This window comes from Jaculus jaculus, chromosome 12 (genome assembly GCF_020740685.1).
Source record: "Jaculus jaculus isolate mJacJac1 chromosome 12, mJacJac1.mat.Y.cur, whole genome shotgun sequence".
In the NCBI taxonomy this organism is placed as follows: domain Eukaryota; kingdom Metazoa; phylum Chordata; class Mammalia; order Rodentia; family Dipodidae; genus Jaculus; species Jaculus jaculus.
Genome location: NC_059113.1, coordinates 24,104,206 through 24,129,577, shown reverse-complemented (window position 1 = coordinate 24,129,577; position 25,372 = coordinate 24,104,206). Strand labels below are relative to the sequence as shown.

The following is a 25,372-nucleotide window of genomic DNA, read 5'->3' as shown; positions in this document are numbered from 1 at the left end:
ATACAGAGCTTTATTTTAGTTATAATATAATATGTTACATTTTTCTTCAGGTATTTCCTTTTAGATATCTTATAAAGCTTTGGACTCTATAATCTTATCATCTGAAGAAAATATGAGTTAACTGTGACATTTGGACTCCAGTGTGGGTTGTCTCCCGTATAACTGTAGTATTGGGTACCACTATTTTTTGCTATAATATAGGAAGGAGAGTTTTGTACTTTCCCTCCACTGCTTAGGTAAAAATTCAGTCTTGGCTAGGGTGATGGCTCAGTGGGTAAAGTGCTAGCTACATAACTCTGAGTACCTGAGTTTGGATCCCCAGACCCCGTATTAAAAAGCCAGAAGCTGTGACAGGTTTCTTTAAGCCCTGTGCATTTATGGCAGGAAGGAAGGTAAAGGCAGGAGAATTTCCTAGAAACTCGCAAATTGAGTGGTGAATAGTGAGAGACCAAGAATTGTCCTTCACCTTCCACACACACATGCTGTGCATATACTTGCACACATGTACACATACATACCAAATAAGTAAAAGATTTTATTTTATTTTTTAAGTAAAAACACAGCCTCGGGCTTGATGGATGGCTTAGCAGTTAAGGTGTTTGCCTGCAAAGCCAAAGCACCCAGGTTCATTTCCCTAGGACCCAAGTTAGCCAGATGCACAAGGAGGCGCATGCATCTGGGATTTGTCTGCAGTGGCTGGAGGCCCTGGCGTGCCCATTTTCTCTCTCTCTTTCTCTATTCCTCCCTGTTTCTCTGCAAAAAAAAAAAAAAAAAAAAAAAAAAAAAAACACCACAGCCTTACAGTAAGTACATATTTCAGACAGTTTAAGGAATGTTGAACCTTAAGCTGAGTTTAGTTTTCAGGTAAGGTTAAATAGTGCTTTTTATGCTCTCAAATTTTCATTAATTCAAATAGTCCCAGTTCTGTTGCCTAGATTAGTTTTTAAGTAATATCATAAGTATAATGTATTTCTTTTATTGAAATAAATACTTATTTGGTCTTCCTGCATACAGAGCATATGCTAGGTAATTATGGAATATTTATAGATGACTACTCTATTTCCTTTCCTGTCCATACATGGTAAAATCACAAGACAGTGCTCTGATGTGTAAGGATATGATGTATTTGGAGACTTTATTTGGTACTCAGTAGTATTGGAGTCAGCTCCACAGTGCTGGGATGATCTTCCAAAGCAGACACAGTTTATAGGAGGAAGGGATTTATGTGAAGCTTACAGATCCAGGGGGAGTTCCACTGATGGCAGAAAAATCTGCCCCCTGTTGTAGTCAGCTCCATGCTGCTGGGATGAACCTCCAAATCAGACACAGTTTATGGAAGTAATGGGATTTATTTCCAGCATGCAGATCCAGGGGAAAGTTCTGTAATGGCGCAAGAAGCTGGCTCCCTCTCGCAGATCCATGCAGAGAGTAAAACCACCAGCACCATAAGCAAGAGCAAAAAACTGGCAACCATACAGCAGGGACCCAGGTCCAGCTCACTCTGCATACCTTAGGCTGGAATTCAGATCTGACCTCAGTGACCTGTCTCTGTCCTCCCTAGCAGGTGTCTGCTTGCTAGAGGCAGAAGCTGCAATCTCAACACCTGAGTCTATTGGGGGATAGAGGTTCAAACTACCACATTTTGCCTCTGGGTTCCTATAGATTCATGAACATCTCACATGGCTTATTGTATGTAGCCTAACTTCAAAGGTCACCATAGTCTTTACAAACTTTAAGAGTGTTCCAAAGTCCCAAGTCTCATCTGAGATTTAACAATGCGTCTTAACTATGGGCCCTGTAAAATCAAAGCAAGTTATATACTTTCAACATATAATAGTACAGAATAAACACTTCCATTGCTATAAGGCATAACAAGGAGAGACTGGATCAATGCAACCCTCAACAACCATTAGGCAAATATCAAACATCTGCAATTCAAGTCTGATATGTATAATCAGTGACTGACAGTCTCGAATTTTCCAGTTTTACCCCTCCAGCTGGGCTGAGTAGCCAGAGAAAATGTCCATTCCTGACCAACAGCACTCTATGGTAGCCCTTGCAAAGTCCTGGTATATCCAAAACAAATCTCTGTGCAAAACACGGTCCATTTTCTATTGGATTCCTTGGTCTCTTTGTCATGGTCATCTCGCGCTTTCTTACATGCCACATCTCAGCAATGGCTCTTCAAACTGTGTGCACTTCATAATCCATTCCATGCATTTTTCATGCTTCCTGAAACCAATACCAGGTGTTCAGGACACAGCCATTCTGTTAATTCAAGGACTAAATAGATCATGACCTCAAAGAGCAGGTTCCTTCCTTTCAATCATCTCCTTTTGAGAGAGTTTGGGTTTGTACCATTCAGTCTTTCCTCAGGCATCCTTTCCATTGTTTCAATGTAAAGTACTTGGTTCATCTTCCTTAAGATTGCTAATATGTTTGACAATAGCAGCTTCTGTAACCTAAAACCAGTGTCTGTGACAGTAACCTTTAATTTGTATGAAGTTTTCCAACTTTAGCTCTTAAATTTCTGAGTTCTCTATCTTTAGCCAAGCACATCAATCCATTACAAATTTAACCTTGATCAAACTCTCTGGGAATGGGCAGCACAAAGCAGCCAGCCCTTATACCAGTAGCTCAGGTCCAACAAAAGTTCTCTGCAGTCTTTTCTTCCCCTTTGAAAGTTCATAAGCAAAGCCTCCAAATACAATTCTCTCTGCAGTTACCATTTTGAAACTCTTACCAGAATAGTCCATAAAACTTGGCTTACTGCTGTGGAAGGCATCATCAGTTGCAAGTACCAAATTCTGTCTCATTCCTCTAGCACAAAATTCCAAAAGACCAAAATCCACATGGGCAGCATTGTGCAGCAACACCCCAATCCTGGTACCAGTTTCTGTTGTCATGCTCATGCTGCTGGGATGAGCCTTCAAACCAGACACAGTTCATGGGAGGAATGGGATTTATTTCAGGGTTACAGATCCAGGTGAAGTTCCATCATGGTGGACGAAGCAGAGAGAAAAACCACCAGCAACAAGTGCAAAAAACTGGCAGCCAAACAACAGGGAACCCAGGTAGAGTTCACTCTACATACCTCAGCTGGAATTCAGATCTTTCCCCAGTGACATGACTCTCCTCCTCCCAACCAGGAGACTGCCTGCCAGCAGAAGCTGGTAACTCGGTTTTAATAACACCTGAGTCTCTTGGAGGGCATCGATTCAAACTACCACATCCCTTTTCACAGATCCAAGCAGAGACACAACCACACCACAAGCAAGAGCAAAATCAGCAGCAGAACAGGAGGTACCCCAGGCAGAGCTCAAGCACTCTGCATACCTTTAGGCTGGAAATCAGATCCACCCACAAACATACCTTTAGGCTGGACTCCAGGATTTGTACCCCCCACCCCCAATCTAAGTTTCAAGCTTTAATAGAAGCGAGTCTGTTAGGGGACATAAGGAGTTAAAAAAGAGGAGTTGAACAAGAAGCATGTCTTTTTCCTTAAAGGAACTACACCTCAATAGGAAAAGAATTTTATAAAATATATTGTTTAAAAATATATATATGTATGAAGGCTGGGGAAATGGCTTAATAAGTTTAGGTACTCAGGCTTGCACAGTCAGGTCCCCTGACTCCATATAAAAAGCCAGAAGCTGTGGTGAGCTGCTGTGATTCCCAGCACACTGATGGCAAGAAGGAAAGCAGAAGCCGGGCGTGGTGGCGCATGCCTTTAATCCCAGCACTTGGGAGGCAGAGGTAGGAGGATTGCCATGAGGTCGAGGCCATCCTGAGACTCCATAGTGATTCCAGGTCAGCAGGGTTAGAGTGAGACCCTACCTCAAAAAACCAAAAAAAAAAAAGGAAAGCAGAGAGACCCTGCCTCAAAATGACATGTGGTCGGTAGCACATATTTGCCCATACTCATACAGGAACACACATTCATTCTTTCTCTCTCACACACATACATATATACATGTACATGTGTGTGTGTATGTGTATATGTATATAAATAAATAAATATATATATGTATATGTATATATGTGTCTGTAGATATGTCACCTACCAAAAATGTGTGTATATGTATAAATAGGTGGTGAAATGTAATAGTTGTTTTCCTCCAGGAAAGTAATTATTTTTTTTTTGAGATGGGGTCTCATGTAGCCCAGGCTGACCTTGAACTTGCTATGTAGCTGAAGATGACATTGAGCTTCTGATCTTTTTGCTTCTGCCTTTTGAGTGCTGGGAAGACAGATCTGTGCAAGTTTTGTGCTTGGGAGGCAAGTCAATGCTTCATCTCATATATTTTAGGCAGGTACCCTAGGAAGTAGTATTTGGTACTTGTCAAAATAGTGTTAGGGACAAATTTTAAAGAACTTGTTAATAGCTGGATCTTCAATGTAGTTGTACCTAATGCTGCCTATGTTAAAGGCATGCTGTCATTATTAATTACATGTCAGCTATAGCCAGGTGTGGTGGCACACACCTTTAATCCCAGCACTCAGGAGGCAGAGGTAGGAGGATCACCATCAGTTCAAGGCCAGTTTGGAACTACAGAGTGAGAGCTTACCTCAAAAAAAAACCCAAAATAAATAATAATAAAAGTCAACTAGTTAGGTGTGGTGGTGCTTGCCTTTAATCCCAACACTTGGGAGGCAGAGGTAGGAGGATTGCTGTGAGTTTGAGGCCACCCTGAGACTCCATAGTGAATTCCAGGTCAGCCTGGGCTAGAGTGAGACCTTTGAAAAACCAACCAAACAAACAAACAGGTCAACTATGCTTAATATTGCTTTTATTAATATTGCTTTTAGTGGCATATTTCATTTCACTGTGTTATTTATAACTTCTATCTTGTTTCTTCATATTTTAGACCTGGAATGGCCAAATATCACAGTGAAGTTCAAAACTTGAAGCTGGATGATGATTCAGTTATAGAAGGAGTAAGTGACCAAGTACTTGTGGCAGTTGTGGTCAGTTTCACTTTGATTGCTACCCTCATATATGCACTTTTCAGGTGAGACTAAAGGATAAATGAATTAAGATTGCATTTCGAAAGATTCCTAGGTATAGCTATTTAGTATTAGACTAAATCACAGTGATTGTGTAAATGTACTAAAGTATTTTGTTTTATTTATGTATGTATTTATTTATTTAGGGATTTTCAAGGTAGGGTCTCACTCTAGTTCAGGCTGACCCGGAATTCACTATGGAGTCTCAGGGTGCCCTCAAACTCACGGCGATCCTCTTACCTCTGTCTCCCGAGTGCTGGGATTAAAGGCATGTGCCACCATGCCCGGCTTCTAAAGTATTTTATTTTCTATTCAGCTCTGGATGTAACACATTTTTCCCAAATTACCAAAGAATATTTAACTTTATTCTCCAGGGTAGCTGGCTCAACTATTAAAGGTGTTTGCTTGCAAAGCCTACCAGCTTATTTTTCAATTTCTAAACCACTCACATAAGCTGGACACAAAAAATAGCATGAGTCTGGTGTTCTTTTGCAGTAGCAAGAGGCCCTGGTGCACCCACATATCCATATACACATACCCACACTCAAACACACACATGCAAATAATAAAAAATCAAAAAATGATCTGTATTTTGATAAAGAGTTAAATTTTCCATAAACATCCTAACATAAAATGTAGTGATTTTTATAATGAATCCACTAGTTAGTAAATAATGCAGATAGTAATGTAAACTATTTAAATGGAGGGAAAAAAACAAAAAGGACTGCTTAGAATAAATGAAATTAAGTTTAGATTTAATTGGTTAAATTAATTGTAACCTTAATTTTCTTAAAGAAACAGGATTACTATTTAAGGCCTCAAACCCATATGCCAATATTAGACTAAATTTTTGTACATTTTAATCCAAAAATTACAAATCAGTGTTTTTATTAATTTATTTTTGACTTTTTAAGATAGGGTCTCATTGTAGCCCAGGTTGACCTGGAATTCACTATGTAGTCCGAGGGTAGCCTTGAACTCTTGGTGATCTTCCTGCCTTTGCCTTCCAAATGTTGGGATTAAAGGCATTCACCCCCATGAGTGGCTTTTTTTTCCTTTTTAAAATATATTTTTTTAATTTATTTGACAGAAAGAGAGAGAGAGAGAGAATGGGTGTTCCAGGGCTCCAGCTACTGCAAACAAACTCCAGATGCGTGTGCCCCCTTGTGCATCTGGCTTACGTGGGCCCTGGGGAATCAAACCTGGGTCCTTTGGCTTTGCAGACAAATGCCTTAACTACTAAGCCATCTCTCCAGTCCAGCATAACACATTTTTATTTCAGTAGCGGACTTGACAATTTTATTTCATTTTGTTTTTTATGTTTGTAAACAAGGTCTCATTCTGTGGCTCAGGCTGTACTGGAACTTACTCTGTAGACCAGATTTATTTCAGACTTGAGGTGATCTTCCTGCATATACCTCCCAAGTGCTGGGATTGAAGCATTTACTACCACAACTAGCTCAGTAGAGTAGTTTGTGGTGTGATTCTCCATAGTTTACACATGTGGAGAGGCAATAGTTACAGGATCGCAGATTTAAGTAAATTTATAACTGGTTGGCAGGTTGTTCTTGGGAATACTGACCATCATTTTCATATAAACCAAGTAGAACATTGTTCAGTAGTATAAAACTCTGCTCTTGAGCATGTTCTGTTCATTTTGAATCATAACTGTGGTGAAGAAAATGTAAGATGAATACTTACTAAAATGTTTGTTGTTAGAGTAGGTAATGTTGCTGGTATAGAAGGATTAAGATTCAGAGATGGTCAACGCATATATCTCTAGCCATTTGACCTTTTTCTTTTTCCCTTCCTTCCTTCCTTCCTTCCTTCCTTCCTTTCTTTCTTTCTTTCTTTTTTTTTTTTTTTTTTTGAGGTAGGGTCTCACTCTAGCCAAGGCTGACCTGGAACTCAGCGATTCTTCTACCTCTGCCTCCCAAGTGCTAGAATTAAAGGTGTGTTTCATCACACCTAGCCCAGCTGATCTTTTTTTCTTTTTCTTTTGTTTTGTTTTTCGAGGTAGGGTCTTTCTCCAGCCCAGGATGACCTGGAATTCACTATGTAGTCTCAGGGTGACCTTGAACTCTCAGTGATCCTCCTACCTCTGCCTCCCAGTTGCTAGGATTAAAGGCGTGTGCCACCATGCCTGGCTCTAACTGATCTTTGACAAAGGTGCCAGCACCATCTAGTGAGGAAAGATTCAACAAATAATGCTGAGACAACTGGGTAGCTAGCCACATCAAAAAATGAAATTAGGGCTGGAGAGATTGCTTAGAGGTTAAGCACTTGCCTGTGAAGCCTGAGGACTCTGGTTCGAGGCTCGATTCCCCAGGACCCACGTTAGCCAGATGCACAAGGGGGCACATGTGTCTGGAGTTTGTTTTCAGTGGCTGGAGGCCCTGGCGTGCCCATTCTCTCTCTCTCTCTCTCTCTCTCTCTCTCTCTCTCTCTCTCTGTTGCTCTCAAATAAATAAATAAAAATTTTAAAAAATGAAATTAGCTGGGCTTGGTGGTACACACCTTTAATCCCAGCACTTGGGAGGTAGAGATAGGAGGATTGCCATGAGTTTGAGGCCACCCTGAGATTACATAGTGAATTCCAGGTCAGCCTGGACTAGAGTGAAACCCTACCTCAAAAAAAAAAAAATTATTCATACATATACATTAACTCAAACTAGGTCATAAATTTAAATCGGCGCTAAAGCTATAATACCATGGTTTTGTTGGAGTTATTCTGTAGAAGGTTCATGAGTTAAAAGTCTAAGTTTTACTGTGATGGTTTAGAGATGGTATGGAACCTTTCAGAAGTGATGGCAAGTAGGAGCTGCATAAGTCATCAAGGACCGCTACCCTTGGAAGAGATTAACATGGTTTTGGTGAGATCCCCAGTTAGTTTTGAGTTAATAGTAATGAAAGAGCAAGCCTAGCTCCTCTCCAGTTTTGGGCTTCCTGTCTTGTCATGTTTCTTCATGTAGCCCTGCTGTTCATCTGCTATGATGTGATAGAGCCAGGGGGTTCTCAGCACTTTGTATCTCCAAAACAATAATCCATGTTGGGCTGAGTGGCTCAGGCCTTTATTTCCAGTTACAGGCTGAGGCAGGAGGATTGAAAAGCTCAAGTCCTGGCCTGGGTACAGAGTGAGTTCAAGGATAGCCTGAGTAACTTACTGAGACTGTGTCCCAAGTGAAAACATGAAAAGATTGGCTGCTCTCTTGACTCCTGAACTTCCAGGTTCTGGTAAGCTTCCCTTGTCTTGGCCCTGCTGGGCTGAGATGAGGGGAGACCCCCCCCTTATTCCCACATGGGCTTTCTACCCCCTCCTGTCCTCCACATGGCAGGGCCTCTCTGTACTTTTTCCTCTTAATCTAATAAAGTCTCTCTAAACCTTATCCTCTGTCTATGGATTTTAATTTTTTATACTCATATGATAAGAACCTGAGGTACCCTAAAAAGTTTGCATTAAAAAAATAAAAAGATACTTTTCAGATTGGAAAAATATTTATAAATCTTGTATCTGTTAAGGTAGTTGTGTTTGGGATATACAAAGCATAAATTATTCAATAATCAAAAGATAACCTAATTCATAAAGAATTGAATGTGGCAGCTTATACCTGTATTCCCAATACTTGAAAGGCTGAGACAGGAGGATTGTCATAAATTTGAGGCCATTCTGAGCTACATAGTGAATTCTCAGCTGCTACCTGGAGCTGCCAACTGAGTCCTAGGCCAATGTGGCATACAAAGTGAGACCCTGTGTGAAAAGAAAAGAAAAAGTAAAAATAAATGAAAGATTTGAATTGACCTTTCTCCAAAGAACACATACCCAGTAAGTACATCTAAGGATATTCATCATTAGTAATTATTAGGGAGATGCTAAATCAGAACCACAATGAAGGTTGACACTGTAGTTCAGTTGGTAGAGTGTTTGCCTAACATGCAACTAGTCCTGAATCACATAAACTGTGGTGATGCAGACTTCTAATCATAGCACTTGGAATGTGGGAAGCAGGAGGATCAGAATCTAAAGGTCATCTGTTACATAGCAAGTTTGAGGCTAGTCTTGGTTACATGTCTCAAAATAAACAAAATACAGTGAGATACTACCTCATGTCCATAGGATGGCTACCATTAAAAATATACAAAACAAGAGCAGGGCATGATGGCACATGTCTTTAATCTCAGCACTTGGGAGGCAGAGGTAGGAGGTAAGTTCAGGGCTATCCTGGGACTACAGAGTGATTTCCATGTCAGCCTGGTCTACTGTGAGAGCCTACCTCAAAAAAAAAAAAAAAAAAAAAAAAAACCCACACAAATAATGTTAATGATGATGGGGAGAAATAAGAACACTTGTGTACTGCTGATGGGAAAGTGAAATAGTACAATATAATGAAACATAGTGTAGCAGCTTCTCAAAACCTCAAAAATAGAATAACCATATGATTAGCTGTTCCACTTCTGGCCATATTCCCAAAGTAATTTTTAAAAAAGCAGACTCAGCATTGTTTACATACCCATGTTCATAGCAGTCTTAGTGACAGCTAAGACACTGGAAGCAACCCAAGTGTCCCTCAAAAGGTGCGTGGATAAGCAAAGGATAGTTTACACATAGAGTGGAGCTGTACTCAGCCCTGGAAAGGAAGTAGGTCAGGAAAACAGAATACTTATGGATAGCCTCAAACTAGTCACACAGCTGAGGATGACCTTTAACTTCTGCTGGTTCTGACTGCACCTTCCAAGTGCTGGCATTATGAACATGCACCTCCACACTCAGTTTATGTGGTGCTAGAGATGGAATGCAAAGGCTGTGGGTATAGCTTAGTGCAGGACACTGGCATACACGAGGCCCTGTTTAATCCTCTTGCAGCAAGAACAAAACAAAAAGATTGTTTTGGGGTTAAGGATGTAGCTCAAGTTGGTAGGATGTTTGCCTAACATGCACCAAACCATGGATCGGATCCCCAGCACTCTGTAAACTGAGTATAGTTGCACACATCTGTAATCCCAGCATTCAGGAGATGGAAGCAGGAGAATCAGGGATTTCAGGTCTGTTATATGGTTAGTTGAAGTCCAGTCTGGGCTACATGAGACTCTGTCTTGAAAAAAAAAAAAATTAAACTAACAAATGGCTGTTATGATTGTTTAATGTTCCTTGATATTCCATGTGAATTTTTTTTTTTGAGGCAAGCTCCATAGACAGGCTTTTTTTTTTATGCAGGAGATTGAGAGCAAGAGGGAATTGGTGCACCAGGGCTTACAACCACTGCAATTGAACTCCAGATGTGTGTGCATTCGCGGCCTTTCGTGCTTGCGTCACCTTGTGTGTCTGCTTATGTGGAACCTGGAGAGTTGAACATAGGTCCTTAGGCTTCACAGACAAGCGTCTTAACAGCTAAGCCATCTCTCTAGCCCTCTATAAGAATTTTTTTTAATTTTTTTGTTCATTTTTATTTATTTGAGAGAGAGAGAGAAAGAGGCAGATAGAGAGAGAATGGGCGCGTCAGGGCCTCCAGCCACTACAAATGAACTCCAGACGCATGTGCCCCCTTGTGCATCTGGCTAATGTGGGTCCTGGGGAATCAAGCCTCGAACCAGGGTCCTTAGGCCTCACAAGCAAGCGCTTAACCGCTAAGCCATCTCTCCAGCCCCTCCATAAGAATTTTAAGTTAGCTTTTCTGTTGCTGCAGAATATGCTAATGGAATTTTGATAGAGACTGCATTGAGTCACTTTGGATAATAGTTTCATCTTAGCAGTATTTCTTTTTTCCAGTATATTAGCCCAAGTTCTTTCCAATTTTTTTGTGTCTTCTTTTACCTAAGCATTGTTACAGAGTTGAAACTAGCTTGTTTTTATTCCTTCAGGTGTCAACACAGCTACTGTGGCTGACGTACCAGAGTGCCATGTACATTTGCCAACTCACTCTTTTTCCTCTCCCAGGTGCATGTCATTTCTTCCCTCATGCTAGAGGCTGCTGGCTCCTTTCCAGAGCTGTCTACAACTTCACAGTTTTGTTTTTTTGTTTTTAGTTTTGGTTTTCAGTTTTCAGGAAAAAAAGAAGAAGGTCCTTGAGTTGTTGGTAAACAGTCAGAGCAGGTGAACTTCAGCTTTGTTAGGGCCACATTTCCTTAGCAGAGCCTTGTGAGCTGCTTGGGTCAAGTGCTCTCTCATACTCTCCTAGCTGACATGGATTGTGTTCCAGGTTTTCTAGTTTGGTTTTCAGACTGGGTTAACTATCCCATTGTTTTCTAATATTGGTTCTGTATTTTTAGCATTTAGTTATTTTTATCTCCAGGCAGTATTAGGTTGGGCTATTTGTTCATATCCTTTGGCTATATTGTGACGTTTCAAATACTCTACTACTAGATTTAAGAATTCATACACATTTGGGCTGGGTAGGTGGCTCATCAATTAAAGGAGCTTGCTTGCAAAGCCTGCCAGCCTGGGTTCAATTCTCCAGGTCCCATGTAAAGCCAGAGACACAAAAGTGTCTCAGTGTGTCTGGTGTTCATTTGAGAAGGCTGTGGCATGCTCACAGTGTAGCTTGCTCTCTCTTTTCTCACAAATAAGTAGAAGATATTCTAAAACATTAATTCTTTTTATTATATTTTATTTATTTATGAGAGAGAAAGAAGAAGAAGAAGAGGAGAAGGAGGAGGAGGAGGAGGAAGAAGAAGGAGAGAGAGAGAGAAAGAGAGTGGGTGTGTCAGGGCCTTCAGCCACAGCTAACGAACTCCAGACACATGCACCCCTTTATGCATCTCGCTTTTGTGGGTCCTGGAGAATCAAACTGGGATCCTTTGGCTTTACAGGCATATGTCTTAACCTCTTAAGCCATCTCTCCAGCCTTAAAACATTAACTCTTATATGTTCTCTTATATGGAAAGAAATCACATGAAAGGCATCTCAGGCACATAGTTCACTCATGTCTGTACTCTAGAAAGTCATATATTTTTTTCCAGTAAAAAAGTATGTTTTTCTCCTCTCAAAGAATGAAGATATGTTTAATTATATAGTCACTGGCATGTAAAATAGATGGTCCCTGTACTGAGGGATTATTCTGTAAATAGCTTTCTTTCCTAGGTCACTGATGCAGCCAAAAGAATGTAACTTTTTTTTTGTTTTTAAAAATATTTTATTTATTTATTTGAGAGAGAGAAAGAGGGAGGGTGGGGGCCATGCCACGGCCTCCAGCCACTGGAAACAAACTCCAGATGCATGCCCCTCCTTGTGCATTCGGCTTACATGGGTCCTGGAGAATCAAACCAGGATCCTTTGGCTTTGCAGGAAAACACCTTAACCACTAAGCCATCGTCTCCACCTCTGTTTTGTTTTTTTTTTGAGGTAGAGTCTCACTCTAGCCCAGGCTGACCTGGAATTTACTGTGTAGTCTTAGCTGGCCTCAAACTCACAGTGATCCTACCTCTTATTATTTTCTTTGGGTTGTTCAGTTTTGGGGTTTTTGTTTTTGTTTTTGTTTTACAACCACAACAACAAAAATGTAGTCCTGGACTGCAACTTACTATATAGAATGCTGGCAATCATCCTGCTTTTCCTCTTTGTGGTGCTGGGATAATAGATGTGAACCATATACCCAGCTCAGACTATAACTTATTTTAACATAGAGTCCGCCACGCTGGGTGTGGCGTCATACTCCTATATCTCAGCACTCAGGAGTTGAGGCAAGAATATTATGACTTTGAGGTCAGCTTGGGGACTACATATAGCAAGACCCTGTCTTTATTTATTTTCACATGTGTGTGCATGTGTGCATATTCTCATGCCCACTCACACATGTGCCAGGCTCTTTTGCCACTGCAATCAAATGCCTGTCCAGCTTTATATGGGTGGTTGGGGAAGTTGAACCTAGTGGCAAGCAAGCACCTTCAACTTTTGAGCCCTTTCCACAGGCGCCAGAAAGACCCTGTCTTGGGGAGATTAACAAAAGGAAAAAAAGAAGTCACTAATACTTAAGGGGCTTCAACAGTTCAAGACAATCTGTTAAATTTATGGTAAATGTCTTATATTTAGATGTTTGACTGTAGATTGCCCTATGTCTTCATTTAACTAATAGATACATTTTTCAACTTTTTTCTAAAGTTCAAATTTTTTGAGTTATTTCTGTTGGATATGGACCACCCAGAATGCAAAAGCTTTTATTTATTTATTTATTTTTTTGTTTTGTTTTGTTTTTGTAAAACCTAGGCTCCCTCTATAGTATAGGCTATCCTGGAACTCATAGTGAACCTCTTGCCTCAGCCTCCTGAATTCTGAGATTACGGGAGATAATATTGACTTACAATATTGTTTAATATTTTTGGGTAAATTCAGGTAAGCTTTATTTCAAGATTCTCTATTGTGTTTGTTAGGATTGGCTTTTTGTTCAGTATTAGCTTTTCTGCATTATTTACTTTTAGTTTCTGCTTTGTTCCTTTCCCTGAAACCTAAAAGTTAGGAGAAAGACCTAAATTGATTTGGAAAACTATTTACATGTATAATAATATGTAGAACTATATAATTGCCTATTTTATTTATTTTACTTTTAAAAGAAACCTTGTATATTTTTACTTACTAGAGAGATAAGTGAGAAAGTGGACACACCAGGAACCCTCAAACAAACTCTAGACTGATGCATAACTTTCTGTATCTGGCTTTATGTAGGTACTGGGGCATCAAATCCAGGCTGCAGGCTTTAAAAGCAAGTGCCTTTAACTGCAGAACTGTCTCCCCAGCTCATAACTGCTTATTTCAAAGGAATTTCATGAAAATGTTTTAATTATTCTGTTTTTTTTTTTGTTTGTTTTTTGTTTTTTTTTTGGTTTTTGAGCTCAGGCTGACCTGGAATGCACTACGTAGTCTCAGGGTGGCCTCGAACTCATGGCGATCCTCCTACCTCTGCCTCCCAAGTGCTAGGATTAAAGGCGTGTGCCACCATGCCCAACTTAATTATTCTTTATAGTGCTTATTAGCTTACAATGTGGAAGAAGTTACCACAGAGTAGTCTGGGAGACACAGTCCTGAAACTAGAATGCAGGTGTATATCATCAGCTACATTTTGACTAAGCTACCAGTGGTTCTCAGTCAGAAATTAGACTAGCAAAGCAGATCGGTTGTTCTAATAATACTTAAGTTTTATTGTATTCTTTTCAACAGAAATGTACAGCAGAACATTCATCCAGAAAACCAAGAGCTAGTCAGGGTGCTTCGAGAACAACTTCAAACAGAGCAGGTAATGTGTACTTTGTAAATCTCTTGTGCATGAAGTGGTGATGAAATATTAGTAAATTACCTTTAAGAAACATGGGCTTCTTTCTTGCTTCAAACTACCTTAAATTGTTCTGTAGATTACAAATTATACCATATAATATCATATTCATATTAAGAAAATTAGTTACAGCTGGGCATGGTGGCGCACGCTTTTAATGCTAGCACTGGGAGGCAGAGGTAGGAGGATTGCCTTGAGTTCAAGGAGGCCACCCTGAGATTATGTAGTGAATTCCAGGTCAGCCTGGGCTCGAGTGAGACCCTACCTCAAAAAAACCACAAAAAGAAAAAAAAAAAATTCCTTGGACTTTTTTTATTTTTTTGAGATAGAGTCTCATGTGTTACCTGTTGGCCTCATATTTGCTGTGTAGTAAAGATGACCTTGAACCCATGAGCCTCCTACCTTTATTTTGTGGGGCTGTAGGTGTGAGCCACCAAACCCAGCAGCAAGTTGCTTGGATGCATGCATGATTTTTTGTTTTTGTTTTTTGAAGTAGGGTTTCACTCGAGCCCAGGCTGACCTTGAATTCACTATGTAGTCTCATGGTAATCCTCTTACTTCAGCCTCCTAAGTGCTGGTATTAAAGGCGTGTGCCACCACACCCAGCTTGCATGCATGAGTGTATCAATCTGCTTTAAAAGAGAGTAGTTTTCACTTTTTTTTTTTTTTTTTTTTTGCTTATGTAGGAATTAATTTCTGCAATTGCTCTGAGCCAAAATGAAGTGGAAAACCTACTTTTAAAAAACATACACACTGGGATGGAGAGATGATTCAGTGGCTAAGGTGCTTGCCCACAAAGCCTAATGATCTGGTTTCAATTCCTCAATACCTATGTAAAGCCAGATGCACAAAATGACACATGCATCTGGAGTTCATTTGCAGGGGCTGGAGGCCTTGGTGCAAATGAAATATTTAAAACCACAGCAACAAAACAAAAAACCATACACACTGGGCTGGGAGATAGTTCAGCAGTTAAAGGTACTTGCTTACTAGTCCTGTAGGCCATGGTTTCAGTTCTCTAGCCACTGATGGAAAGCTAGTCATTAGTTTGCAGTGGCGAGAACTCCTGGAATGGTCATACATGTGCACACACATACAGTCAAATAAATAAAATTTAAAATTAACAAAAAATTGCTTTCCCCCAGCACCACAAGATAAAAAGCTTTTCTCCTACTCAGACTTTAGTTCCAGTGAAGGTTATATGAATTTTGTTTTTGTCAAATATGTTTTTGAACTTCCACCTTATGCTAGGCATTGATCTACACATTAGAAATCAGTTGTGAACTCAAAGGCAATAATTCCTGTCCTGGGCTGCGGAGATGGCTCAGTAGTTAAAAGGCACTTGCTCAAGGCAAGCCTGCTGGCCCCACTTTGATTCTCCAGTACCTATGTAAAGCCAGACTTACAGTGTAGCACATGCATCTCAAATTCATTTGCAGTGGCAAGAGGCCCTGACATGCTCATTCCCACTCTTCTTTCTCATAAAAATACTACTTTATTAATTCTGAGCTGGGCGTGTTGGTGCACGACTTTAATCCCAGCACTTGAGAGGCAAAGGTAGGAGGATTGCTATGAGTTAGAGGCCACCCTGAGAATCCAGAGTGAATTCTCGGTCAGCCTGGGCTAGAGTGAGACTCTTGAAAAACAAAAAACAAAACAAACAAACAACAAAAAAAAAACCTCTGTCTTCATGGAACTTAAACTCAGTAATGCAAAAATAGCTTATTAGTAGTACTTTCTTTTAGAACAATTCTTTTTTTTTTTTTTTTCCTTTTTTGTTTTTTTCAAGGTAGGGTTTCATTCTAGCCCAGGCTGACCTGTAATTCACCATGGAGTCTCAGGGTGGCCTTGAACTCACAGTGATCTTCCTACCTCTCCTTCCCGAATGCTGGGATTAAAGGCTTGCAGTACCATACCCAGCCTAGAACTATTATTATTAATAATTCCTGGGTTGGATGTTTTATGATTTATAAAGTGATTTTTAAATATTTATTTATTTATTTATTTGAGAGAGAGACAGAGGTAGAAAGAGTGGGTATGGATGTGCCAGGGCCTCCTGTCACTGCAAACAAGCTCCAGATGCATGTGGCCCTTTGTGCATCTGGTTTTACATGGATATTAAGGCACTGAATTTGGATCAGGCTTTTTAACCATTGAGCCATCTCTCCAGCTCACAGTGATTTTTGAAATAATTCATCTACCTCATAAAGTTACATACAAGCTCTGGTCTTAGCTTTCTCTGTGTTGTTCAATATAGTAGCCACGAGCCACATAGGGCTACTTAAATTTAAGTTAATCAGGGGCTAGAGAGATGGCTTAGCAGTTAAGGTGCTTGTCAGCAAAGTCAAAGGATCCAGGTTTGATTCCTCAGTACCCCTGAAAAGCTAGTTATGCAAGGTGGTACATGCACCTGGAGTTTGTTTGCAGTGGCTAGAGGCCCTGGTGCACCCTTTCTGTCTATCTGCTTTTTTCTTTCTCTCTCAAATAAATAAAATATTTAAATTTTTTTAAAGTTAAAATTAAATACCATTTAAAATTCATTATTTTAGGGATATCAGTCACAGTTCAAGGTACATAGTAGTCACATGTGACTGTGGTCATCATATTGGATTGGATAGCATAGATTAAGATTTCTATTTATGCAGAAAGTTTTATTGGTCAGCCATTCTGTTTTTTTTTGTCCATTACTCTTTTTTTGAAGGTAGAATCTCACTCTGTAGCTCAGGCTGGTCTAGAACTCACTAGAATGATCCAGCTGGCCTTGAATTTTCAGTGATTTACCTACCTCTGCCTCTCTAGTATTGGAGTTACAGGTGTGATTCACCATGCCCTGCTTTTTGGAGGGGTTATTTCTTAGAGAGAGAGAACACAAAATTTGAGAAGGAAGGGTAGAAAATAAAAAACAATTAAGTATATACATTTTTTCTTTTTATAGTATTAAAATTAACATAAATGACTATATCACCTTGGCTTATAGAATATTTTGTTAATTTAGTGCTTTCTTTGGAAATATGAAATTCTAATTATGATATATTGATAGTTGAAACAAAGATCTCTGATTTAATTTGTAGCTAAATTTATGTTTTACAAATTTTATTTTATTTTAAATATTTTATTTATTTATTTGCAAGGAGAGAGAATGAATAGAATAGGTATGTCAGGACCTTTAGCCGCTGCAAATGTACTGCAGATGTATGTATGTATTACTTTGTGCATCTGGCTTTACATGGGTTCTGGGCAATTGAACCCAGGTTGTTAGGCATTGCAGGCAAGTGCTTTAACTTCTAAGCCTTCTCTCCAGCCCTAGAAATTTTATTTTTAACTAGAAATTTTAATGCCAACTAGCCTATTTATATGTACAAAATATTACCAAAACAGGCTTTGCTAAATGCTTTGAAAGGTATACATTTTGGTAGTGCTAGGCATTTTAGGTCCTATGGTACAACTCTTTGTCTTCACGGCACTTACATTCTAGGAAGGTTGATGTCTCCATGATTCTCATACTGGAAAATCGTGACAGTAGTGTCTGATCACAGTCCAGATGTGATGGAGGGATGGATTACCATTTACTAGCATGACCATGTGAAAGATGACCTTCAGTTACCAGTTGTGTTAAATTTTCCTGCTCCTGAAAATGAGCAAATATTCTTCTCTGAAAGTTTAATTCTCATCTTGGTTGAGATACACTATATATGCAACTTTTATCAGGAGGGTAGTTTCTAAATGAAAAAGGTATTAAAAATAAAGTCAGAAGTCGTGGTGCATGCCTGTAATCCCAGTTCTTAGGAGGTGGAAGCAGGACAATCGCCAGTGCTACATAATACAGCTCTGTCTCAAATAAATAAATCATGAACAAAAACTTTAAAAAGGTAATACTTCAGATTAAATGTAGGGCCTCATGAATGTTCAGTGGTTTCTGTACCACTGAGCTACACCCTAGCCTGATATTTCTCATTTTTCAGTTTATTTATTAGCTTGTGGTACTTAAAATAAGCTACTCATTTTGGTGAATGAAAATATAAACCTTGAGACCTTGAATTAATCTACATTTTGCCTTCTACTTATGTGTAAGAGGAAAAGTGGAACCATGCAGTTTGATTGTTTAATGGTGATTTTTTTTTTTTTTTTTTTGGTGGCCCTATGTTTTGATCCTATGGCCTCACATATGCTAGGCAAGTGCTTTAGCACTGAGCTATTTTTTACCATGTGGTTTGAATAAAACAGCATAGCTTCACAATTTTCTTAAACTTGTTAAATCCTTAAGCTATGTACTGGATCTGTTTGTCAGTTTTGGGAGTTGTGTATGGTGTAAACATGTATACATGTCCTCTCACCAGGATGCCCCGACTACTGCCCGACAACAGTTTTACACTGATATGTACTGTCCAATCTGCTTACATCAAGCCTCCTTCCCTGTTGAAACCAACTGTGGACATCTTTTTTGTGGTAAGCAAACAGTGTTATACTTGCTTATAGTGACAATTTATGGTAAGGTCAATACGTATACATAGGCTGTATTTCTTATTTCTTAGTTCCTGAAAAAGTCGATTGTTTTTGAAATCCTGCTCTAGTTTTCACCTAAGTATATTTAGCATCTACATAATAGTAAGTGATGGGATGGCAGGTCAGTTGGTATTGGGCTTTCTAGTATGCATGAAGGTTTGATCCCCAGGAAAGGTGGCCCACACTTAGAAATCCAGTGCTGGGGAGGTAGAAGCAGGAGGATCAGAAGTTCAAGGTCATCCTCAGCTACATAATGAGTTCAAGACATCCTGGGATACCTACAACTTTTTCTTATTCTCTACCACCCCTCTCTCATATCTTTTTTTTCTATTTAGTGTATAGCACTTGTTGGGTTTAGAGTTTATAGGAGCTAATTCATCAACTTAGTAGCAAGGTGTTTTATTGAACAGAAGCTCATCATCTTTAAGTTTCCTAGGATGGGAAGATTGATTTTTCAACAACCCTGTCCTAGCCAGGCATGCAGCAAATATCTAATCTTAGTACTAGGGAGGCCGAGATGAAAGGACTACCATGAATTACAGGGGCTACAGAGTGAGTTCCAGGTGAGCCTGGGCTAGAGTAAGACCTTACCTTGAAAAAGCAAAAATAAACAAACCAACCAGCCAATCTGTCCTAAATCTCTACTGTCTTTCTTTATACTAGTGAGCACGAAAGATCTTTTTTTTTTTTTTTTGACCAAAAGACAGTTGAGAGGAGGAATGACAAACATGGATTATGTACTAGTATAAGCAAGAAGGGCTTTCTACCTTCATTGTTTCTCCTGAACTCCAGAATGATTTCACAGAGATTCATGAGGCAACATTGTTTGGTGTTACAGTATATGAGACTGGGAGGTTGCCTACTATGTGTCATAATCTCAACATACAGCTTCTCATCTAACCCCAAAATGAGAAAACCTAGGTTCAGAGACATTAAGAAATTTTACAAAGGGTAGCCCAGTTGCCAAGCAACAGACCAAGTTTTGTTTTTTATTTTAGAAATATTGTTATTGCCCAGTGTGGTGGTACAAGCCTTTAATCTCAGTACTTGGGAGGCAGAGGTCGGAGTATTGCTGTGAATTCCAGGTCAGCCTGAGCTAGAGGGAGACCCAACCTCAATAAAACAAAACAACAATAACAATACAACAAAAAATATTATTTATTTGCACGTGCATGTTTGGGGGTGTGGGACATCAGGGTCTCTTTCCACTGCACATGAATGCCAGACACTTGTGTCACTTTTTTTCTTTTGTTTTTTGAAGTAAGGTTTCATTCTAGCACAGGCTGACATATAATTCACTATGTAGTTCTCAGGTTGTCCTTGAACTCACAGCAGTTCTCCTCCTACCTCTGCCTCCCAAGCGCTGGGATTAAAGGTGTGTGCCACCGTGCCACCAAGCCCGACATTTGTGTCACTTTTTGCATCTGACATTTCATGGATGGTGGGGAATTGAACCCTGGCTGACAGCCTGCACAGTCAAGTGTGTTTAACCACTGTGTCTCCAGAGACAGGTTTTAAACTTGGACCTATCTATAAGGTGTGTGCTCAGTTCATACCCCTAATCAATAATGCTAATCCTCCCCTTTCTGCCCCCTTCCTAGCCTGCTGGCCTCTATACTCATTCACAAGAGCAAAAACATACTATTCTAAAAATTAGAAATAGCCGGATGTGGTGGCGCATGCCTTTAATCCCAGCACTCAGGAGGCAGAGGTAGGAGGATCGTTGTGAGTTCAAGGCTACCCTGAGATGCAGAGTGAATTTCAGGTCAGCCTGGACTAGAGTGAAACTCTACTTTGAAAAACAAAATAAATAAATAAATAGAAAAAAAAAATTAGAAGCAAGAATCTGCATATGAAAGAGAACATTCAGGTGTTTCTCTTCCTAAGCCTGGGTTGCCTCATTTAGTATAATATTTTTCAGTTCTATCCACTATCCTGAAATTTTCATAATTTCAATTTTCTTTACAATGAAATACAATTTTATTACATATATGTATATACATACACATATATACATATACATGCACATAATATATATCACATTTTCATTATTCATCTATCATATGATGGACAGCTAAGCTGATTCCTTTTTTTTTTTCTTATTATGACTAGAGAGCAACAATGGGTATAGATAAACAAGTATCTCTTCTTGGTGTCCCAAAGGTCTTGAACATCCTCCTCATGCCTTCTTATTAACTTCTTTTTCTCCTTGTTGGAGTGCTCCAATTTCCCCACCTTGTTTTCTTTCCTCTCCTTCATCTAGTCTATTGGTGAGGCTTCCCATGGAGATTTTTCATTTGACTTACTGTGTTTTCTTTTCTAGTATTTCAGTTTGTTGTTTTCCTTAGTATTTACATTTCTTTGCTAGATCCCTCTGTCCTCTGTTGAATTAACCTATTTATTTTTCAGCTAGTTTTAGTTCTTTTTTTAAATTTATTTATATTTATTTATTTGAGAGCAACAAACAGAGAAAGAGGCAGAGAGAGAGAGAGAGAGAAAGAATGGGTGTGCCAGGGCCTCTAGCCATTGCAAACAAACTCCAGATGCATGTGCCACCTTGTGCATCTGGCTTATGTGGGTCATGGGGAATTGAGCCTTGAGCCAGAGACCTTATGCTTAACAGGCAAGTGCTTAACTGCTAAGCCATCTCTCCAGCCCTAAAAAAATTTTTTTTGAGGCAAGCCCAACAGACTTGCCTTTTTCTTTTTCTTTTTTTAAATGAGAGAAAGAATTGGTGTGCCAGGGTGTGCAGTTGAACTCCAGATGCATGCAACCCCTTGTGCGTATGTGCGACCTTGCACACCTGTGTCACTGTGTGTCTGACTTACTTGGAACCTGGAGGGTCGAATATGAGTCCTTAGGTTTTGTAGGCAAGTGCCTTAACCACTAAGCAATCTCTCCAGCCCTAAAAAAAATTTTTTTGTTTATTTGTGAGAGGAGAAAGTGGGAGGAAGGAAGGGAGGAAGAGAGAGAGAAAGAGCGAGTGAGCAAGAGTGAGCGAGCTAGCGTGCAAGACTGCAGAAGGGCCTGTCGTCACTGCAAGTAAACTCCAGATGCATGTACTACCTGTGGATCCGGCTTCACATGGGTACTGGGAAATTGAACCCAGGCCAACAGGCTTGCAAGCAAGTACCTTTAACCACCAAGCCATCTCCTTAGCTTGAGTTTTCTTGAGATTGATTATAGAGTTCATTTTTGTCTTTGATTTCTTTGAACATAGGTATAATCATTCTTTTGAGTTTCATCTAATTCCTTCTCACTAGAGGCTGTTATTTCGGGTTAGTAATTTTTGGAGGAGTTGTATTACTTTAACTTTTCTTTTTTGTAATATTATAGGGATTTATTCATCTGGAGTTATTTTGTTGCTAAGAAATTTTTAGCAGCTGTATCCTTAAGTGCATAGTTCAAAAATTATAACCTCAGTCCAAGAGATCAGGAGTCCTGGTGTGGCCTCTATATTACTCCCAGAGTAGAATATTAACTGCAAGAGTGACACAATTGCTTGATATGCATTCTATGCAAATTTCACACTAGCTAGTTAAGAGCAGTAGTCTCTTTTACTTCAATAATTGTTGGAGGATTAATGAACATGAATGGTATGGAGTTTAGTTAGTAAGGCTAGAAGTGATAGGGAAGCAGACTGGGTGGGGTAGGGAATAGTGTTAGATTATCTATGAAAAAGAATGAGAATGGGATAAGAAAGTTTAGATACTTTTAGGGCTCACAAATTTTAGAGTTTGTTAGAGTTATGGAAGGTTGTAGTTTTGAGGTATAAAGGGAAGGGAATAAGGAAGGAAGACATAAAGAATGAGAAGGAAAGTGTATGAGTTGTGCATATGTGCATACATGAGTAGTAGAGAACTCCTAATCATAGACTGGGTGGAATAACATATAGAAGAGTCCTGAATCATTAGGAGAAAATATATGCATGGCTGGAGACTAAAAAATCAGAACTAAAGGATTTTTAAAAAATACTAAAAGTGACTAAGGGAGGAGGCAACATTCCTTCCTTTCAGCCCAGGTCTGAGGCTTGGTCAATTACAATGATAGGAGGTGATTCCTAAATCCCTGACCTGGTCTGAGCATAACTGGTGGGAGGAGAGACAAAAGAGAAGGGGAAGAAAAGACAACTTTCTTGATATCTTACACTAATGAGCAGAAAACCAAAGAAAGATCAGATTTTCTTTGTGTGTTGGGGGAGGGGTACTTAATAGCTATCAGAACAGGCAGAAACCTTCCTGTCCTCAAACTTCTAGCAGATATTCTTTTTCTAAATTAAAATATATATATATATTTATTTGGATGTGTGTGTATGTGTGGGCATACCAGCACCTTTTGTCTCTGCAAGTGACTTCCAGATGCTTGCCACTCTTTGCAGCCTTTGTACATAGAATTGAGCCTAGGCCTAGCAGACTTTGCAAGCAAAGCTGAGCCATCTCAGATATTCTTAATCCACCTGATCTTCTTTTCTTCTGAGTCTAGATAGGGTCTCAGTCATCCTCTGGCATATCCTCCAGGCAGGTATTAGCAATCACTGAGGTCTGGCAGACAAAATGAAGTTATTTGCCAACCCAGGCTTAGCTAATTCTCTAAGTGGATAATCCTGTCAATTGAAATGGCTGTATTGTGTTATTGGTGGATATGAGGTAATCAGGTAGATTGTTTTTGATATCCTGCTCTGCTTATTTTATTTTGTGGGAGGGTGGGTATGGGGAACAGGGTCTCATATATCCCAGTCTGGCTTCAAATTCACTGTTGTACCTGAGAATGACCTAGAATACTGAGTCTCCTGATTTCACCCATACCTCTTAGTGTTAGTATTATAGGCATGTACAGCCATATCCAGTTTATGTGGTGCTGGTGATTGAACCCAGAGTTGTTCACACTAGGAAAGCACTCTATAAACTGAATACATTCCCAGTCCTTGCTTGGGGACTTCTGTTTTGTTTCCATTTGTACACACACACACACACACACACACACACACACGACTAGTTGTTCAATTTCTCCATAAAGATAAGTGTGTTTTTTTTTGGAAAATAGTTCAAGTATATAAACAATTTTTATATAAGAGCACACTAGTTCAGTAATTCAGTTTTCATATGGAGTACCATACCTCTCCCCCATTGCACTAGGTTAGGAATAATAGCAGAATCACCTTACTTGCACTGGCAGCTAGCATTATTCAGTTCTCCATCAGACTTGTGAAATCCCCATTTTGTAAATAAACAAATTCAGAAGTATTGTGAGCCAGATGAAAACATATTGCATCATTGTGGTTGCTAGATGTAAAACGTTCCACATATGTGCATATGGTTGAAGGTTTTTGGTTAGATTCTCTCCACCCAGCTGTGAGCATATGTTTCCATGTGTAAGATTTTAATAGTGATTTTCAAAATAAAGACTTTACTTTAGTTTTAAAGGAGAAACTTTTATTAAAGGGAGAAAGCAAGTTTAGAAAAAAGTCTATTGCAGAGAGGAAGTAAACTTTATTGTACAGAAAAGTAAAAGAATGGAGCTGCTGTTGAGAGGGGAACTGAACAGGTTGCCCAACATAAAGACTTAAGACAAAAAAAAAAAAAAAGAAAACAGAGAAGGGTATAGTGGTGCACACCTTTAATCTAAGCACTTGGAAAGTAGAATTAGGAGAATACCAGTGAGTCTGAGGCCAGCCTGGGACTACAAAGTGAGTTCCAGGTCAGCCCAAGCTAATGTAAGATCCTTCCTTGGTGGGGGGCGGGGGGAGAGTGACAAAAGAAGTTGATAATTGATAATTATTTCTCCCACCATCCTAATTCTATTTTAGTTTAGTTTTTTGTTGTCTTTTTTTTGTCCTTTCAGGAAGGGTCTCACTCTTACCCAGGCTGCCCTGGAAGTCACACTATAACCCAGGCTGGCTTTGAACTCCCAGTGATCTGTCTACCTCAGTCTTCCAAAGTGCTGGAATCAAAAGCATGTGCTATCATACCTGACTCCACCATTCTACTTTTTCTGTGAAGGGAGAAAGTTGAACAGAAAAACAGCATTTTTTTTTAAATTAAAAATTTTTATTAACATTTTCCATGATTATAAAATATATCCCATGGTAATTCCCTCCCTCCCCACCCCCACAAAAAACAGCATTTTTAAGAAAAAATTTAAAAATTATTTACTTATAAAAGAGAGAGGGAGAGAAGCAGATGGAGTAAAAATGAGAATGGGTGCATTAGAGCCTCTAGCCATCTTGTGATCTGGCTTTATATGGGTACTGGGGAATTGAACCTAGGTCTTTGGGCTTTGTAGGCAAGTGCGTTAACCATTGATCCATCTTTCCAGCCCACCATCAAACATTTAATAGTAGATTCAAGTGAACTGAAGTGTTTGATTTACTTAGTCATAGATTCTAGGTGCAGGTAATCAGTTTTTAGCACTGTTTGAGGTTTAGAACCTTTGGGAGGTACAGGCTTGCTGGAGAAGGGGTCAGTGAGGGTGGGCCTTGAAGGATTATAGCCCAGCCATGTTTGCTGTTCTGTCTCTACTTCCTCCCTGCTGATATGATGCCAGCTTTATGTTCCTGCTTTGTTTTTCCCACCATAATCCACTTTGCAGTGTGGTGCTATAAAGCA

General features: G+C 39.5%; 1 protein-coding gene across 11 annotated transcripts in view; it reads left to right on the top strand.

Moving 5' to 3' along the window:
* The window catches only part of Rnf170 (ring finger protein 170), a 45,705-nt gene that overhangs the window by 5,044 nt on the left and 15,289 nt on the right, over window positions 1-25,372 (top strand). For 9 of the 11 annotated variants that reach the window (XM_045131235.1, XM_045131233.1, XM_045131238.1 and 6 more), the window contains exons 3-5: window positions 4,869-5,012; window positions 14,153-14,228; window positions 18,602-18,710. In XM_045131235.1, the coding sequence (XP_044987170.1) occupies window positions 4,869-5,012; window positions 14,153-14,228; window positions 18,602-18,710 (329 nt within the window). The remainder of the gene's footprint in view (window positions 1-4,868; window positions 5,013-14,152; window positions 14,229-18,601; window positions 18,711-25,372) is intronic. The other 2 variants (XM_045131241.1, XM_045131242.1) reach the window with 1 other exon arrangement.